The sequence below is a fragment of the Mirounga angustirostris genome, unplaced genomic scaffold, assembly GCF_029215605.1.
Source record: "Mirounga angustirostris isolate CCGP_5_RB_7025 unplaced genomic scaffold, mMirAng1.0.hap1 SCAF_5, whole genome shotgun sequence".
Lineage (NCBI taxonomy): Eukaryota > Metazoa > Chordata > Mammalia > Carnivora > Phocidae > Mirounga > Mirounga angustirostris.
The window spans coordinates 59,996,035-60,014,788 of NW_026991713.1; the positions used below are offsets into that span (position 1 = coordinate 59,996,035).

The 18,754-nt window shown below is 49.9% G+C and overlaps 1 protein-coding gene across 3 annotated transcripts; it reads left to right on the forward strand.

The window, feature by feature from the left end:
* Window positions 1-147: 147 nt before the first annotated feature.
* CALCOCO1 (calcium binding and coiled-coil domain 1) lies at window positions 148-18,077 on the forward strand. 3 transcript variants are annotated; one of them, XM_064591157.1, is made up of 16 exons: window positions 148-254; window positions 2,420-2,599; window positions 2,939-3,041; window positions 3,821-4,011; window positions 6,468-6,626; window positions 7,037-7,185; window positions 9,724-9,814; window positions 12,822-12,977; window positions 13,168-13,422; window positions 13,895-14,020; window positions 14,515-14,610; window positions 14,986-15,094; window positions 15,321-15,520; window positions 15,908-16,014; window positions 16,273-16,344; window positions 17,012-18,077. In XM_064591157.1, the coding sequence occupies exons 2-16, from the start codon at window positions 2,444-2,446 to the stop codon at window positions 17,187-17,189; spliced, it is 2,148 nt and encodes a 715-aa protein (XP_064447227.1). In that variant the 5' UTR covers window positions 148-254; window positions 2,420-2,443; the 3' UTR covers window positions 17,190-18,077. The 3 variants fall into 3 exon arrangements, with proteins under 3 accessions (XP_064447227.1, XP_045729257.2, XP_064447228.1); XM_045873301.3 differs by lacking the exon at window positions 16,273-16,344; XM_064591158.1 differs by lacking the exon at window positions 13,168-13,422.
* Window positions 18,078-18,754: the final 677 nt, after the last annotated feature.

Consider the following 18,754-nt stretch of genomic DNA (forward strand, 5'->3'; position numbering starts at 1 on the left):
CATAGAAGTGAGAACTACGCCTCCCAAGATGCCGCGAGGAGGCAGCCGCCACGGCCGCCCTCTGCTCCGCCCTCCTCACGCACAGCTTCCTGGGATATGTAGTCCCAGATCCAAGCCGGCTCGCCGGCCAAAGAGGGCGGAGAAACCACAAACCCCAGAAGCCCTCACGTCCACTCTTCTCCCTCCCCTCCGGGAGTCGGAGTGCTGTTTTTGTTGTTGGTGGAAGGTGAGGGAACAGCTGATCCGTGTGTGGGGTAAGAAACTTGGCCTAATTTGGGGGCGATCTGATGCGGGGGTCACCGCATTTTCCAGTCTGTGAAAGGATAATCTAAGGGAACTGTAGACGGGAGATGCGGGAGCGTTTGGGTTTTAATACTTTCCGTACTTGAAAAGCCACCCCTACTGTTTTTAAGAGTTCTGGGTCTCAAGGGGGCCTGGATCAGGAGGGTGCCCCCTCACTTTTCTCACCTTCCCCTCAGTCCTTCTCTAAAAGCTTGTTACGCTTAAAGTAGTTGGGAGAAGCTGAAATATTTACTCATTCTCTCCCAGGGAAGACTTGACCCTCACAAACCTTCCCTTTCTCCTTACCCTCCCGACCCAATCCAAAGGCCTTTACCACGCTAAATCACTGAGGGGAAAAAAACCTTCCAAGTGGTAGAATGTTAAGGAACTCTAGAGCCCTACAGAGTTGGGGGATTGGGACTCTTCCCCTCCTCCCTCGAACACTTGAGTCTAGCTACACTCATACACTTTAAGTGCCCAGAGCTTTGTTTCAGGTTTGGTGAATGTTTCCAGCTGTTACGGATTTTCTTTGTGGGGCATATTTGGGGTTCCCCAGGCTTAGATCTTTGGAGACAACTCATCCCTACTTAGAAAGCCAGAAGAATTGTATTTGGAGAAAACATGGACTAGTTTTAACTAGGGATTTTTCAGAGATGAAACCCCAAAGAAACCTCTTGTCCTCAATCCAGTCCTTATTTTGGAGGGAGAATTTGCTTCTTTTTGGAGAGCTAGCACACTTTTCCTTCTCTACTGAATTTCTTTTGTTGTTTTTTTTTTTAAAGTTTCTAGCCCCAGACTTTAGCCTGGCGTGGGTTTGTGATGTTTAGGGGTGTGCACGTGACTAGTGATGGCTGATTGGACGCCGTCCTCTGCAGTTGACATAGGATGAAGATTAGTGGGCTGGAGCGGAGTGATGACGAGAACCATCTCACAGCCTTAGGCTGAGGAGTTCTGTTGATTATTGTTATTGTTCCTCACCCCATCCCCATAGTGCCCACCTAACTTGGAACACCTCTTCCTCTCAGTCCCATCTTACAGCATGCCTCCAGCTCCCCATCCAGGCACTTGGAATCAAGGCCAAAGGGGGCGGAGAGAAAATGGAAAGGAAAATACTAGAACTGGGATACCATAGTCAAACCAGTAGAATTCTAGTTCTGCTTCTGGCAAGATTTGAAGAAAAGAATGTTAGGTTCTGTTTGAATTCTCTCTCCCTTCTCTCAACATCATATATATATTTCCCCTTCTCAGGGCCCCTTACTTCCCACCTTCCAGTCTATCCCCTACCCAGGGGTGGGGCTTTCCTGGCTCCAGGCTCCCACATTCCATCTCCCCACACCACCACGTTCCTGCTGAGTGTTTCACTCCACCCTTCAAGCAGCCGCCTCCAGAATTCTTGACTTCCTGGAGTAATGAAGTGGAGAGACAAAACCTGTCTTTCCCTATACCCTCCCTTTCCCTTTGTCTCTTGAATGAGAGCAGAAGCTTTTTTTAAAACTCATGGGGGTGGACAGCTCTGAGAGAGGAGAGAACTGAGACCTCATGGGCCTGAGGATTAAGCTGTTGGTCCCCCTGCCCTTTCCAGCTCTGAAGGCTCAGTCATTACTTTCAGAGATTAGTTGCTGTTTTCAGGTGTCATAAGTCATCTTGGGTACAGTTGGAGTGGGCAAGGAGACACGCTCAGAAGGAGGGTGCCCCACACCTCAGTTGGATTTTGAATCCAAGAGTCAAAAGATATGGGGGTGGGATGAGGAGGTGGAGGCTGAAGAATTTGGAATGCTCAGGATGTTAAGAGGTGAAAAAAGAGGGGCTCAGAGGGCAGACCCTGGGATACTGAGACTTGGTCAATGAGGCTGTGAAAAGGGAGCAGAAATGAGAGAGATGTTAACTCTAGGAAGAGTCTATCACTCAGAACAGGTACAGTGTGAGACAGGATGGGGACTGACTCAGAAGGCCAGACCTGTGTTCTGGAGACTAAAATATATACCTCCAAAGGGTCCTATAACCCGCAGGGGCTGGAAACGAGATATGCCTTCCCTCCAGGTGTAGTGACAGGAGCTGTGAGTGGGTGGGAATGGAGTTGGAGGGAAGAAGAGATGGATTGGAGAGATTTATAGGATATTAACCCTTTATTTCATAGGAGGGCAGATATCTTGAGGGCAGGATGGAAGAATCATCACTAAGCCGGGCACCTTCCCGAGGTGGAGTCAACTTTCTGAATGTAGCCCGGACCTACATCCCCAACACCAAGGTGGAATGTCACTATACCCTTCCCCCAGGCACCGTGCCCAGTGCCAGCGACTGGATTGGCATCTTCAAGGTATCCCTGAACCCCCTTTTGGCTCGTATTTATGGGCCATGGGTTGGTTGGAATAAGGGGAATGACTTAGTCCTTGGATTCTCAACCTCATGTTGATAGAAAAGAAGGGAAAAGATGTCACAAATAACAGAGGCCATCGGTATAAGCAGAGCTCATCTTCTGCCCATCTTAACCTTGCTCTCTCCTGCCACAAGTATCCCTCCACAATCCCTGTCCCTCATCATCCTTGCCCCTGTAACAGCTTCCTGTCCCCCGTTCAGTCCCTCAGCCCTTTCTGCCATCCATAGCTTATAGTTGCATCACCATACCCCTCCCTGCTCCCACCATGGGCCTTCACAGGTGGAGGCTGCCTGTGTTCGGGATTACCACACGTTTGTATGGTCTTCGGTGCCTGAAAATGCGGCTGATGGCTCCCCTGTCCACGCCAGCGTCCAGTTCCAAGGTACGAGGGAGGATGGAAGGTCCAAGATGGCAGAGCCGGGGGATAGAGGTTTAGAGGAGGATAGTGGGCTCAGAAACAAAAGGCACAGATGACAAAGAAAAATAAGTGCAAATAAATAAAATAAGAACTATATCCAACAGGGCTCAACAGACATAGAATCATGGGATTATTATAGAATCAGGGACTTAGAGATGGAAGGAACTGTAGAGGGCCACTAGTCCTGCCTCCTACCAAAACAAAAAAAAAAGAGGAAGTCCTCTTAGGGAACGAGGGGTAGGGAAGAGGGAAAGGTGGTGTCATAGAATGAGAAGGTGGTCGTGAGATTCAGAAAGACCTGGATTCAAATCTCAACTCTAATACTTACAAGCTGTTTGACCTTGGACAAATTACTTAATCTCTCTGTGTCTATTATCTTAACAGTAAAAGGGGATGCATGGCTTATAGGTACAATATGAAGGTTTAAAGTGATACACGTAGAGGGTTAGCATCATGCCTGGTACAGGGTGGGCACTCAGTAAGTGGTAACTAGCATTATTATTATGGAAGGTAGGTTTGGGAAAGAGAGGAAGGACAGGCCTAGGCAGAAGGAGGGACAAGAGTACCCCAGGGAATGGAAATAGCCTGTGGGAGGTGGAAAGAAAACAGTAGATGGAGCAGGGAACAAGAGGCTGGAGCCAAGGGCAGTAGGTGATAAGATGCATCCAGGGGAAGGGAGACCTGTCAAGCACTTGAGGGCCTGGGATCATATTCGGATCCTGGGTCCATTCTTCTTCCCACAGCCAGCTACCTGCCCAAACCTGGAGCCCAGCTCTACCAGTTCCGATATGTGAACCGCCAGGGCCGGGTGTGTGGGCAAAGCCCCCCTTTCCAGTTCCGAGAGCCAAGGCCCATGGATGAACTGGTGACCATGGAGGAGACTGATGGTGGCTCTGACATCCTGCTGGTTGTCCCCAAGGCCACCGTGCTGCAGGTGAGAACAGAGCAACAGAGCTGCTTCTGGGCAGGGGAGTGGGCGGGCAGCATGGCAAGGGACCCCTTGCTTTACCTTCCCCTGGGCTGTGGCCTCAACCGAAGACCTCACTGGGAGTTACACAATCTTGTCGTTAAGAAGGTCTCATTCTAACGTAGACACAAACATGTAGGGCAGGAAAGCAAGCCGCCCACAGGCCACTGTCACTCAGATTACATGAGTACTTTTCGAGCATTCCTCCCAAGTGCTACATCCTGTCCTAGGCCCTAGAGGAAGATCTAAAGGGTGGAGGGAGGCCACTCCAAGGAAGGAATGTTCAGAGGAAGAGGAGGATGAGACCCACGTCCAGGACAGGTGAGGAATGAGAACAGATAGTAGGGCCCCAGACAGTATCGGAGGCTCTTGGGCACTTGAAATGTGACTGGTCCGAATTGAGATGTAAAATACACAAAGGATTTTGGAGACTTAGTATTTAAAAAAGTAAAAGAGCTTAATAATTTTCTATATATTGATTGCATGTTGAAATGACAATATTTTGGATAGACTGGGTTAGACAGAATATCATTAAAATGAATTTCACCTGTTTCTTGTTAATTTTTTTTGAAGTATCTACTGGAAAATTTAAAAACCATATACGTGGCTTATATTCTTTTCCCATTGGACCAAATAGACCAAACTGAGAAGAATTAGAGAGTGAGGGTAGATGTTGGGCAAGGACTTCCTGAAGGAAGAGAAGGGACAGGGACAGGTGGGGAGGAAGGACACTCCCTAGATAAGAGGACAGACTTGAGGAAGGCTCAGGAGGTGAGAAGGGGTTGCTTGTCTGTGACTGAAGTAAATTCTTGCTTTCTAGAACCCTCTAAACACATGGAATCAACACAATAGGAAGAAGATGTTTGTATCTTGCATAAGTCAGATGTGTGAGCTCCTACCCCATATTCTGTTTTTTTCATTCTAATTCCAGTGTAGTTAACATGCAGTGTTATATTAGTTTCAGGGGTCATAGTGTACAATACAGTGATTCAGCAGTTCCATATACTGCTCAGTGCTCATTATGATAAGTGTGCTCTTAATCCCCATCACCTATTTCACCCACCCCCACCCACTTCCCCTCTGGTAACCAGCAGTTTATTCTCTGTAGTTAACTACAAAGAGTCTGTTTCTTGGTTTGTTTCTTTCTCTCTCTTTTATTTTTTTCACTAGGCTCGTTTGTTTTGTTTCTTAAATTCCACATATGAGTGACATCATATGGTATCTGTTTTTCTCTGACTGACCTATTTCACTGAGCATTACACTCCCCAGCTCCATCCATGTCATTGCAAATGGCAAGACCTCAGTCTTTCTTTTTTTTTTTTTAATATATTTTTTTTAAGATTTTATTTATTTATTATTTGACAGAGAGAGACACAGCGAGAGAGGGAACACAAGCAGGGGGAGGGGGAGAAGGAGAAGCAGGCTTCCCGCGGAGCGGGGAGCCCGATGCGGGGCTCAATCCCAGGACCCTGGGATCATGACCTGAGCCGAAGGCAGATGCTTAACGACTGAGCCACCCAGGCGCCCCGACCTCAGTCTTTCTTAAGGCCGAGAGTATTGTGTATGTGTGTGTATATACATACACACACACACCACATCTTCATTATCCATTCATCAGTCGATGGACACTTGGGCTGCTTTCATAGCTTAGCTATTGTAAATAATGCTGTTATAAACTTAGCAGTGCATGTATCCCTTTGAATTAGTGTTTTCGTACTTCCTGGGTATATACCTAGGAGTGCGATTACTGCATCATAGAGTAGTTCTATTTTTAACTTTTGAGAAACCTCCATTTTCCAGAGTGGCTGCACCAGCTTATACTCCCACCAGCAGTGCAAGAGAGTTCGTTTTTGTCCACATCCTCGTCAACACTTGTTGTTTCTTGTGTTTTTGATTTTAGCCATTCTGACAGGTGTGAGGTGGTATCTCATCACGGTTTTGATTTGCATTCCCTGATGACGAGTGATGTTGAGCATCTTTTCATGTGTGTTTTGGCCATCTGGATGTCTTCCATGTTCTGTTTTTACACTCATTATTCTTACTACAATTACCTTTCAACAATCTACACTAAGAGATCACTTTACAAATGAGGACAAAGACTCAGAGAAGTTAAGGAACTCATTCAAAGTGACATAGCTAGTAGAAATTGTAAACCTACATCTGTCTGGTTCCAGAATAGATAAGGTACAATTCAGGGAGCCATCCCTTTTGTCTGCATGGATTGAGAGAGACTTCTTCCAAGGGGGTCGGGAGCTGGTATGTCTGACTGGTGGTGGGCAGGATTCAGTAACACCCCAAGCCTCCCCTTACTCACCTCTTTATAGCTTGTACTGATGCAACTTCCCGGCCCCGAATGCATCTGCAGAGTGATGGGGACGGGGCTTTCACAAGCACAAACCCCCTTTTTATCCTGCCTCCTGTAGAACCAGCTGGACGAGAGCCAGCAAGAGAGGAATGACCTGATGCAGCTGAAGCTGCAGCTGGAGGGACAGGTGACGGAGCTGAGGAGTCAAGTACAGGATCTCGAGACGGCTCTGGCGACTGCCAGGCAGGAGCACGCGGAGCTGACGGAGCAGTACAAGGTGGGAGTTGGGCCAGGTTGGGGACGGGGCCTGGCTGCTCACCCAGAGTCCAAAATCTAACCCAGTGAAGATGGAAAAGGAGAGACATTAGCGGGCTTTTAAGATGGTTCTGGCATCAAAAAATAGCTTTAGGGAGTAACAAGTGGGATTAAGCTTGAGATAACAGGAGACACATTGCAAACATAAAGTAATAAGACTCAGTTCTTTGCACACAGGAGTGCTGAGGTAGGGTGGAGATGGCCATATTCACCAGCCAGAGAATGTTCCCTTGCAGTTTCTTTCTCAAGGAAGGTGACAGGGTGGTGAGGGGTTGATAACAGTCAAATTCTGGTATGCTCCTCCTAAGCCCTTGTTCTATTCTTTGAGAGATGAGTCTCAACTTCACTATTCTGGGGTAACCTTAATTCCAGGGGCTTTCCCGGTCCCACGGGGAGCTCATAGAAGAGAGGGACATCCTGAGCCAGCAACAGGGAGACCATGTGGCACGCATCCTGGAGCTGGAAGATGACATCCAGACCATCAGTGAGAAGGTGCTGACAAAGGAGGTGGAGCTGGACAGGTGAGAGGACCTCCTCTGCCCCCGTTACTTCCTTTCATTTCGTGTCACCCCGAACTCCAGCCTCTCGTTTCAGGCAGGTGAACCTGCTGTCTCATGTGGTTATCCCGCTTACTGGGGAAATCTTTTCCTGCCTAGCTCTTCCATCTTTCCTGAGCCTGTTTTGTATTCCTCACCTTCAGAAGTCATCATAGTTACTACTTATGGTACAGCAAAGGCTACGCAGGAGCCGGGAGTGGAGGATTTGGAAGAAGAGAATGGATAGAACAGTCAACACAAGAGAGGATGGATTTCATTCTGAAATCCATCTTTCTTCTGAAATCCATCTTTCTATCTATTCTTTACCGCAGCAAAGAAGATTAGAGGGGCACCTGGCTGCCTCAGTCAGTAGAGTGGGTGACTCTTGATCTCAGGGTTGTGAGTTTGAGCCCCTCGTTGGGCATAGAGATTACTTAAAAATCTTTTTAAAAAAAGAAGGGGGGCACCTGGGTGGCTCCGTCAGTTAAGCATCCAACTCTTGGTTTCAGCTCAGGTCATGATCTCAGGGTTGTGAGATCAAACCCCATGTCAGGCTCCACACTCAGCCCAGAATCTGGTTGAGGTTCTCCCTCTGCCCCTTCCCCACCACCACCCTCCACTCCACCAGCCCCTGCTTGGGCGAGCATGCACATACACGAGCACTCTTTCTCTCAATAAATAAATAAATAAAAACCTTTAAAAAAAAAAAGAAAGAAAGAAAGAAAAAACTATATTAAAAAAATAATAGAAAATAAAAATAAATTTAAAAGAAAAAGAAGACTAGACTCCATTCTCACTGTTAGGAAATGTTCGAACTGGTGTTCCAGAATGTGATGGAATCTCTCCTCTGAAAAAAGGCATAAGTCATAGAATTTTAGCACTGGGAGGAATATAGGGTATTTGAGAGGGTCACTGCTTCAGAAGGCAGCCTTTTTCAATATCAGACAACTGTCAGTTTTGTATCTCTTGGATTGAATGAAACTGTCCTTCCTATAACTCCCTCCTATAACTTTCCTCTCTTGGTCCTGGTTTAGACCTCTGGAGCCACACAGAATGAATTTCTTTCTTCTACCAGACAACTAATTCTACCAAATAGCAAAAATGTTGACCACTTCCCATGCCTGTCCTTCAGATTTTCACCAGGAGAAACAAGTTAGTTGTTTCTTTCATCACATCACACAATTGAGTCTCTTTCATTCAGCACTGGTAGATCTTACATATATTTTTTAAATTTCTTAAAGGAAAGAGGCATATTATCCAAGGCCCAAAGTAAAACATGAGTTACTCCCTAAGGCTTCTTCAGTGCGGAATATGTTGGTCTTGCCCTAGGGAGATACTAAATGTCTAGGTTTTAAATCATAGAATAGAAAAGCAGGGATCAGGAGTGCCTGGGTGGCTCAGTCGGTTACGTGTCTGCCTTCGGCTCAGGTCATGAGCCCGGGGTCCTGGGATCGAGCCCCACATTGGGCTTCCTGATCATTGGGGAGCCTGCTTCTCCCTCTTCCTCTGCTGCTCCCCCTGCTTGTGTTCTCTAACTCACTCTCTCTCTCAAATAAATTAATCAAATGGTTTAAAAAAAAAAAAAGAAAAGAGATGAGACTGATCATCTGGAAAAAATTAGGGACTGTTTAGACCAGGGGTCAGTAAACTATGGCCCATGTGCCAAATGTAGCCTTGCCGCCTGTTTTTGTACAGCCCGTGAGGTAAGAATGGTTTTGACAATTAATTAATGGTTAAAATCAAAAGAAGAGGGACTCCTGGGTGGCTCCGTAAGTTAAGTGTCTGCCTTTGGCTCAGGTCATGATGCCGGGGTCCTGGGATCGAGTCCCACATTGGGCTTCTTACTCAGCAGAGAACCTGCTTCTCCCTCTGCCTACTACTCCCCCTGCTTGTGCGCATGCTCGCTTTCTCTCTCTCTGACAAATAAATAAATAAAATCTTCTAAAAAAATAAACAAAAGAAGATATGAAAAGGAAGATAAGAAATTCAGATTTCAGTGTTCATAAATAAAGTTTTATTGGGACAGCCATGCTAGTCATGTGCATGTTGTCTGGGGCTGCTTTCACACTACAATGGCAGAGTTGAGTAGTTGCCACAGAATCCTCATGGCCTGCAGAGCCTAAAGTTTTTACTGTCAGGCCCTTTACAGAAAAGTCTGCCAACTTCTGATCTAGATCCAAAGTTTATAATCAATCATGGCTGTCCCTTGTCTAAAAAAAGACTCAGTTCTGGTCTCTTGATGGAACGAAAACAACTAGGAAGCCACCAGCAGAACATTCCTTAAAATGACACATAAAGAGAAAAGAAAAACTTATTTCTAGATTGTTCTCTAGAATCAGGAATCTTGGGTACTCAGGGCTTACAACAGGATCATCTTGGTCTGGGGATTTGAACATCCCAAAGACAAATGGAGGTTTGGGCATAGAGGAGCACCAGTAGAAGAGCTCAAGACAGAAGTCCGAGCCCCTCATTTCTTCTCTGGTGACCAGTAGGTCATCTGACGTTCCATCTCCCCACGCACAGGGTGAGAGACACAGTGAAGGCCCTGACTCGGGAACAAGAGAAGCTCTTCGAGCAACTGAAAGAAGCGCAAGCAGATAAGGAGCAAAGCGAGGTAAGGGCTCAGAGTCGGTTCGCTTTCTGAATTGTTCATCCAGTGTTTATTAATTAAGTTCTGAGTTCTAGGCACCAAAGAGGATATAAACGTAAAGAGAACATTGTATGCACTCTCGTAGGAAGCATAAAATGTATACCCAAATCAGGATTAGTCAAAGTAAGCATCACCAGGGAAGAATAATGAAGTGTTCTGGTGGGGGCGCCTGGGTGGCTCAGTTGGTTAAGCATCTGACTCTTGATCTCAGCTCAGGTCTTGATCTCAGGGTTGTGAGTTCAAGGCCCAGCGAGGAGCCTACTTAAATAAATAAATAAATAAATAAATAAATAAATAAATAAATAAATAAATAAATGTGTTATGATGCTTCATAGAGGTGGGTGAGAGCACATCTTGTTAGGGTCATTAGAAAGGGCCTTTAGGGGCACCTGGGTGGCTCAGTTATTAAACGTCTGCCAGGGTCCTGGGATCGAGCCCCGCGTTGGGTTCCCTGCTCATCAGGAAGCCTGCTTCTCCCTCTCCCACACCCCCTGCTTATGTTCCCTCTCTCACTGTGTCTCTCTCTGTCAAATAAATAAGATCTTGAAAAAAAAGAAAGGGCCTTTAAAAAAGCTGGCACCTGGGTGGCTCAGTTAGTTAAGCGTCTGCCTTCAGCTCAGGTCATGATCCTGGAGTCCTGGATCGAGCCCCATGTCGGGCTCCCTGCTTGGTGGGGAGTCTACTTCTTCCTCTGCCCTCGCCCCACTCATGCTCTCTCTCTCTCTCTCAAATAAATAAAATCTTTAAAAAATAAAAAGGGGGCATAGGAGTGCCTGGCTGGCTCAGTCAGCAGAGCGTATGACTCTTGATCTCAGGGTCGTGAGTCCAAGCCCCACTTTGAGCATAGAGCTTACTTTAAAAAAAAAAAAAAAAAAGGGCACCTGGGTGGCTCAGTTGGTTAAGCGACTGCTTTCGGCTCAGGTCATGATCCTGGAGTCCCTGGATCGAGTCCCGCATCGGGCTCCCTGCTCGGCAAGGAGCCTGCTTCTCCCTCTGACCCTCCCCCCTCTCATGTGCTCTCTCTCTCTCATTCTCTGTCTCAAATAAATAAATAAAATCTTTAAAAAAAAAAAAGGGGCGGAATAAACTAGCCTCGTATTTTCCAACTTTTTTAGCTTTCCTCCCCACCCCCAGTAAAGTTTTACATATTGTGTGGAACCTCACTGAATAGATAAAAGCAATATTTTATTACTATAAATTTTTATAAATTCAAATATTCAGTGTTGACTTACAAGGTAACAAAAGTAATCAGGTAATCCTGATGGATGTCACACCTTGAAATCAGAGGTTATAGATAACTGCTCTGTCAGCCTCAGCAGCTGGTATAGTTCTGTGTTGTGTTCTGGTTGTACAGTACTGAGAACACTTTGAGTCTCACACACGAGTAGGTGAGAGTGACAGCCATTGTTAAACTATCCACCTGGCCATCTCAGTTTGCTTTTCAGTTCAATAGAAGATGCTGAGGTTTGCACAAAAATGAATTAACCTAGAAGCATATGTCAGTGGATTAAGACTGTTGTGTTAACTTGTGACTGTGTGGGGTTTTTTTTTTCATATTTTTTAAATAATTTAGAAGAAGCTTAAATCACATATTTGCAGAACCTCTAAATGGCTTCCTCCAAGCCCTAGGCTTTTGTGGAAGATGATTTGAAAACCATTTGCTTAGCAGTGAGGAGTAGGAAGAATTTAAGTAGACAGAGATGAGAGGGAGGCCCTTCTGGAAACAGAGAAAGACGCAAGCAAAGGCTGAGAGCCCCAGAACACTCAGGGCAATTGAATGTGTGGGTGGAGAGTTTGAGGTAAGGCCTTGGTCAGATTGGAGAGGACCTGGAGTTTAGTCTTTATTCTGTAAGCAGTGAGAGGCATCAGTAATTTTCAGGGGGGTGAGATGTACTTAAATGTAGATCACACTTAAGATGTACTTAAAGAAGATTCATGTCATCTCCTTGTGGGAGATGAACTAGTTATGGGATTATTCAATAATCCAAGTAAGAAATGACCAGGGCTTGAGCTAACGTGGTTGCAATGATAGTGGAAAAGAGAAGATGGCTGTGAACAAGATGGAGGATGGAGACGCCAAAGGCTTTTCTGTGGGTTGCTAAGGAAAGAACAGAACCAAGCAGGCATGGCACCAACGGATCCAGCCTGAGTGACTTGGGAAGTAGTACCATGGGTGGAAATAAGAGTGGAAAGGAGTGGAGTGGGAGGTAGAATATGCTGAGTTTGAGAGCCCTATGGGACATCCGGACTGAGTTTTGATCTAAAAGGAAGAGCAGATGGGTGCCTGGGTGGCTCAGTCAGTTGAGAGTCTGCCTTTGGCTCAGGTCGTGGTCCTGGGGTCCTGGGATCGAGCCCCTCATTGGGCTCTCTGCTCAGTGGGGAGTCTGCTTCTCCCTCCCCCCCCCATCCACTTGTGCTTGTATGTGTGTGTGCACGTGCTCTCTCTGAAATAAATAAATAAAATCTTTTTTTTTTTTTAAGATTTTATTTATTTATTTGACAGAGAGAGTTAGCGAGAGCAGGAACACAAGCAGGGGGAGTGGGAGAGGGAGAAGCAGGCTTCCTGCCGAGCAGGGAGCCCGATGCGGGGCTCAATCCCAGGACCCTGGGATCATGACCTGAGCCGAAGGCAGACGCTTAAGGACTGAGCCACCCAGGCGCCCCAATAAATAAAATCTTTTAAAAATAAAAGGAAGAGCAGAGAAGCAGAAATGGTACACAGGATACCTAGATTCGTGTAAGACCCTGCCCAGGCTGTGATGCTGGTACCTCATGTTGGGAGCCGGAGACCGGATGTTCAGGACTGAGTGGCTTTGAGCTGAGACCCCAAGAAGGGCTGACGAGCTGAATGCTTGGGTTTGTGTTAAATCTGGGAAGTGGAACCATGACCTCTCTCATCACAGTGGTTCAACCCCCAGCCACCCCAAATACTACATATACCCCTTTCCTTATGTATCTCCGCCTCCATCAGGCTGAGCTCCAAATGGCACAACAAGAAAACCATCGCTTAAATGTGGAGCTGCAGGAAGCGAAGGGCCGGCAGGAGGAGCAAGGTGCTCAGGCCCAGCGACTGAAGGACAAGGTGGCCCAGATGAAGGACACCCTAGGCCAGGCCCAGCAGCGTGTGGTAAGTGAAGCCCCTAGGCAACAGGAAGTAGAGAAAGTTCCAAGGGCTCACTATAGAAAAATGGGGAAAAGACAAGGCTAAAGATGGAGCAGTGCAAATCTTGAGTCCTGATGCAGTGGTGAGTAGCAGGGAGCCTGGTTCACGAGTGACTCACTGGGAGCCCTAACTCCATCTCCTCCTGTCTTCTGAGGCTGAGCTGGAGCCCCTGAGGGAGCAGCTTCGAGGAGCCCAGGAGCTTGCAGCCTCAAGCCAGCAGAAAGCCGCCCTTCTCGGGGAGGAGCTTGCCAGCGCAGCAGGAGCCAGGGACCGCACCATGGCCGAGCTCCACCGCAGCCGTCTGGAAGTGGCTGGAGTCAATGGCAGGCTGGCTGAGCTCAGCCTGCACTTGAAGGAGGAAAAAAGCCAGTGGAGCAAGGAGCGGGCGGGGTTGCTGCAGAGTGTGGAGGTAGAGGGATGGGGGGACCTGGCAAGCTCACGGCCACTGCCCCCACCTCCCATGTGGCCAGATCCCCTCAGAGGACAGAAAGGGATGAGGACCTCAGAGGACTTAGGGATGGGGAGGGGCTCCGAGGGAGGTACAGGTCACTCTCCAGAGATGACCCATCGTCTCTAAGCGGGGTGTCCCAGTCCTGATCTTTGTAGCACCTTCCTTGGTTACCGTCTTGATTAAGAAACATTTCCTGCCCTAGGCACCGGGCCCCATCAGTAATGCCCATTCCTGATCAGCGAGGCACCTTGCTGGCATGTCCCTTCCTTCAGTGAGAAGTATAGGGAATGAGGAAGCCAAGCAGGGGAAATTGCTCCCCAAATACTCATTTAACTAAAGGAAGGGACACAGTGCGGGATGGAGCTGTTGCCAGTGGCATCCCTTTTCCTTCACCTTTCCCCTCCCATGTTCCTTTTTGGCCACGTTGCAGGCCGAGAAAGACAAGATCCTGAAGCTGAGTGCAGAGATACTTCGACTGGAAAAGGCAGTTCAGGAGGAGAAGACCCAGAACCAAGTGTTCAAGACTGAACTGGCCCGGGAAAAGGATTCGAGCCTGGTGAGGCGTGCAGCCGCCCGTGAGTCCGGGCCCAGGGCCTCCTGAAGAAGCAGTGCCCTTCTTGCCGTCTTGGGTGTGGGTTCAGAAGTGCTGGCTGCTCACTTCCATGTGGAGTGGCCTCTTACTTGCACTTGTCCCACAGCTCATCAGTTTGAAACGTACGATGTCCCCTTCTGTTCTCCAGACACATATCCTGGGCCTCTCAGGGATGACTTAGGACAATTATGGAGTGCCCCTGCTACCACCAGGGCCTCTGCACCCCAGCCCAGAGGCAGTCACCCAGGCCCACACTCGAGAAGCAGAGCCTGGGACTCAGGCGACTATCTCCTGTGATCAAGACAAGGGACTCATGCAAGCAGAGTGTTGGGGCTTCCCCCGTGTGTGTCGGGGCAAGAGAAGGACAAAGGCACAGAGAGACATGGTTCTAGGGTGGTGGGTCCAGGTCGCAGAGCCTGGGTTCTTGGAGGTACATTCTAGGCTCCACATTCCCTCAGGTGCAGCTATCAGAGAGCAAGCGGGAACTGACAGAGCTGCGGTCAGCCCTGCGTGTGCTCCAGAAGGAAAAGGAACAGTTGCAGGAGGAGAAGCAGGTGAGAACCTATGACTCAGGCTCCCTGGATGCCAGAATTGAGGACTTGAGGGCTGGGAACTTTGTATCTTCTTGCCATCTCTTGGCTTAGAAACTGTTATCTCTAAGAGGGCCCAGAGGCTAAAAATGGGACCATGGCTCCTCTCATTGGCCGACTTGACAGGACAGGAGAGGACTGCAGGGGCAGGGGATGTAGGGGGTGAAGGAGGGCTCCTGGGGGGGAAGAGTGAGGCTTTACTTTGAGCTGCCCCGCACATTAGAGAAGGCACCTGATCCTGAGGAGCTCGGAGTTCATCTTGGGTGCCAGGGAGGACTCTGCAGGGCAGTGGGCTGGGCATCTTCCCAGCCTCTCCTGCCTCTCTGCTCCCAATGCCAGGAACTGCTGGAGTACATGAGAAAGCTGGAGGCCCGCCTGGAGAAGGTGGCAGACGAGAAGTGGAGTGAGGGCGCTGCCACAGAGGACGAGGAGGCGGCTGCGGGGCTGAGTCTGTAACCACCAATCTTGTGACACTACTTCCCCGCCCCCCCGTTTCCCTGTTGGGGAGAGCTGCATGTGACCCCCCTGGGAGCGGCCTCCACCTTCTGTGTCTTGCCTTTTCCCTTGCCAGACTCTGGCCTCCTGTCCAGTTTAACCATATCCCTCATCCAAAGGAGACAGCCCAGCCAGGCCTCTAACGACACATCCTTCTCTGCCCTCTCTCTCACCAACAGGCTGCCCAGCGGCTCTGACAGACTCAGAGGATGAGTCCCCGGAAGACATGAGGCGCCCTCCCTATGGCCTGTGTGAGCGGGGAGACTCCGGCTCCTCTCCTGCTGGGCCACGAGAGACTTCTACCCTGGTGGTCATCAGCCAGCCGGCTCCCATTGCCCCCCAGCTCTCAGGGCGCGCTGAGGACAGCAGCTCTGACTCGGTGAGCAGTGCGGGGAGGAAGGGGTGGCTAGGGCCATACCCAAGTGGCCCAGCCTCTGGAGCAGGAAGTCTTAGCCCAGCAGGGCTCTCTTTTTCCCTTGGAGAGGAGGCAGGCCCAGCCTCTCTTCCAGGCCATCCAAAGACAACACCCCCAAATCCACCCCAACGCAATAGCCTCACTGCTGCCGCCCCCTGCACCCCACACTTCTCTTCTTACCCACCAGCCCCCATCACAACTCCTGTCCTGCCTCACTCCTACTGCAGCCCACTGTTTACTCTCTGGGCCTAGACTGCTCTTCCTTCCCTTACCTGCTCCAGTGGGCTGCTCCCCTGTCTTGGGACACTCACTACCCCAAAACCCTGCCCTACCTATCTCTTTGGTGCCCAGGAGGCCGAAGATGAGAAGTCAGTGCTCATGGCGGCTGTTCAGAGTGGGGGTGAGGAGGCCAATCTGCTGCTTCCTGAGCTGGGCAGTGCCTTCTATGACATGGCCAGGTGAGCGCAGAAGGGGGAGACCAGGAGGGAGGTGGGAGGATGCCAGTGGAAAGGGCATTTGGGTAAATGGTCCCCATGCCCTTCGCCCAAGCTCCCTCTTCTTGGCCCTGGCCAAGAAAAGGAGACATAGGTAAGGTTGACACAGAAAGTCACCCACCACTCCGAATCCCAGGTGTCTTCAGGTAATTCCTGCCCTGTCTTATCAGTGCACTGTGCACTCAGAGGCCCTGCCTTTAACTGGCTTCTGTGTTGTTCTAGCACCATCTTCCGTGGAGCCCAAATTGCCCTGCATCCCCTCTCTCCTGCCCCTTTCCCTTCCCCAACCACCAGGTAGGTACCCAAGCTCCATCTGGGGAGGAAGGGAGGTGACCGATGCCCCCAGGGATGGGATCAGAGAGAAGACTGGGATCCAGCGTCCATCTGGTCAGCTCTGAGATGTCCCCCTTCCCTGACCCTCTTCCCTGACTCCGCCGGGAAACCCTTGGGCGATGCAGCTGCAGGGGCGGGGGTTCCGGTATCAGATTGCCCCTTCGGCCTTCCCTTTCCTTTCGCAGGTCAAGAGGGGAAGGCAGGGGGAAGAGAGATTTTATCATCTAGCCCCCGGCTTTGCCTCCATGTGAGATGGGCTCAGGGCAGGGAGGGGTGATGCTGTCATCCTCCTCAGCTGGAGCAGGAAGATGAAGGACGATGTCAGACTCATTTTCAGCCTCATTAGGCAGCAGACGGAGATGGAGGGAGGAGAGCAGGGGGTTGGGGGATGGGCCGTGCACTACAGCAGGCACTGAAGAAGAGAGGACATGGAGAGCCAGGAAACCAAGCTCTGGTAGTGTGGGGGGAAAGGTGCTGTGGGTGAGGTGCGGGGAGAGAGCCACCAGGGAGCTGCATGAGGAACAGGGGCACCTGGGAGCCCGGGTGCGTGGGTCCCTCTCCCTGAGGTCCACAAGGCAAGAGGGCATCGGAGCACACTGACCCTCTCCTTTCCTTCTGTCTCCTTCAGTGGCTTTGCGGTGGGTCCCTTATCAGAGGCCAACACTGGGGGCCCTGCCACCCCCCCGTGGAAAGAGTGCCCCATTTGTAAGGAGCGCTTCCCAGCCGAGAGTGATAAGGATGCCCTGGAGGACCACATGGATGGACACTTCTTTTTCAGCACCCAGGACCCCTTTACCTTTGAGTGATCTCACCCGCCCCCCCCCGCCCCAGGACATGCCCAGATACACTTACACACAAACACACACTCATGCACAGACGTACACTTAGGTCTCATGCCTTCTCTGCCACCCTGGGCTCCATGATATTCTGTTCCCGAAGAACCGCTCCCTGAACCATGTTCATCCCAAGCTCTCACCTTCATCCTCTCCCGCCTGGCTCTTTTGTCCAGGCAGGGGCTGACTTTACCTGCTAAAAGCGGTTTTGGAGGAACCAGGCTGGAGGAGACCTTCCCCAGGGGGAATAGGATCACCCCCTCCTCACCCTGGTTGCTCTGTCACTGACACCACCCACCCACACACACACACACACACACACTCACACTTACATGCACTCTCTGCTGCCCCAAAGCCAGTTCCTGGGGCACCCCACTGCCTCTTATTCGGCGTCTGTGTTGGTTTACCTGAGTTTTCTCAGGGGCCTGCATCGAGGCAGCAGCGTGGACACTATGGCCTCTTCAGGTCTCTTTCAGTTCTGAGCTTCAGTGGTTCCTTCTGTCCCCCCACCCCACCCCATTGCCTTCTGCACCCCGCCCCAGCCTTTTCCACACCATTAGGTATGAAGTTTGGAGGTTTCTTTTGTATTTTTGAGGTTTTCTGTACTCTATCTCCTGCCCTGCCCTGCCCTCCCTCCCCCAGTGTCCTCACATGGAAAGAAAGAATGCATTTGTGCCTTCTGTGAGGGATGAGGGGAACAAATGGTCCCAGGTGTCCCCATTTCCCACCCCTTCCTCCCTCTCCAGGTTCCCCCACAGCAATAAGAGCTTTCCCTCTTTATCCCTCCCTCAATCTGTAGTTTGAACAAATATATTTATATGATATGTATAACAATTCTAATAAAATGTGTTCCTACCATGAGGTGTGACTAGAGCGATGAGGGTCCGGATGCCTGGCTCCTAGACCATAGTGGAGGGGAGAGGGAGGGAGGGGAGTCCCCCCTGCCTTGCTGGGGCCAGTGCCTGCACAGCATTTCCACATTGTGCCTCCTGGTGGGCAGAGGAGGAGGGCAGGAGCTTTGTCTCAGGTTGGGGGGTGGGGGTCTGGCTTGGAGAAGACTGCTGTTGTGGGAGTGGGGGCAGCAGATTGATGGGTCAACGTGGGCCCTGCTCAGGATTTCAGTCCTGGGGTGGGAACCAGCGTTCTGGGCCCAGGTGCATGTCTCAGAAGGCAGGGAAGTTTCCACTGCTCAGACCTTCACCCCCCCATAGCAGCCGTCACTGTACCATGGGCCAGAGACGGGCATTACTCCTGTCAGGAGTTCACACCCTTGAGGAGCCACTTCGTAAAAAATGCCCTAAACCGCATACCGCTAAAGCCTATTTGATATTCCTTCCATCCCTGCCTCCTTCTCTCCCTCTGTTGCCATCTCACGTACACGTATGCACCCTCTGACTCCACGGTCACAAAAACACATTCATCCACTCTAACCAGCTTCACAGGCTAGACACACACGGCGTCGTAAAGCATTTATTAAGGACCTGCGTGCTCACCAAGGCTCTCAGCAATGCCCAGCACAAGCCGTGCCTACAGCCCCC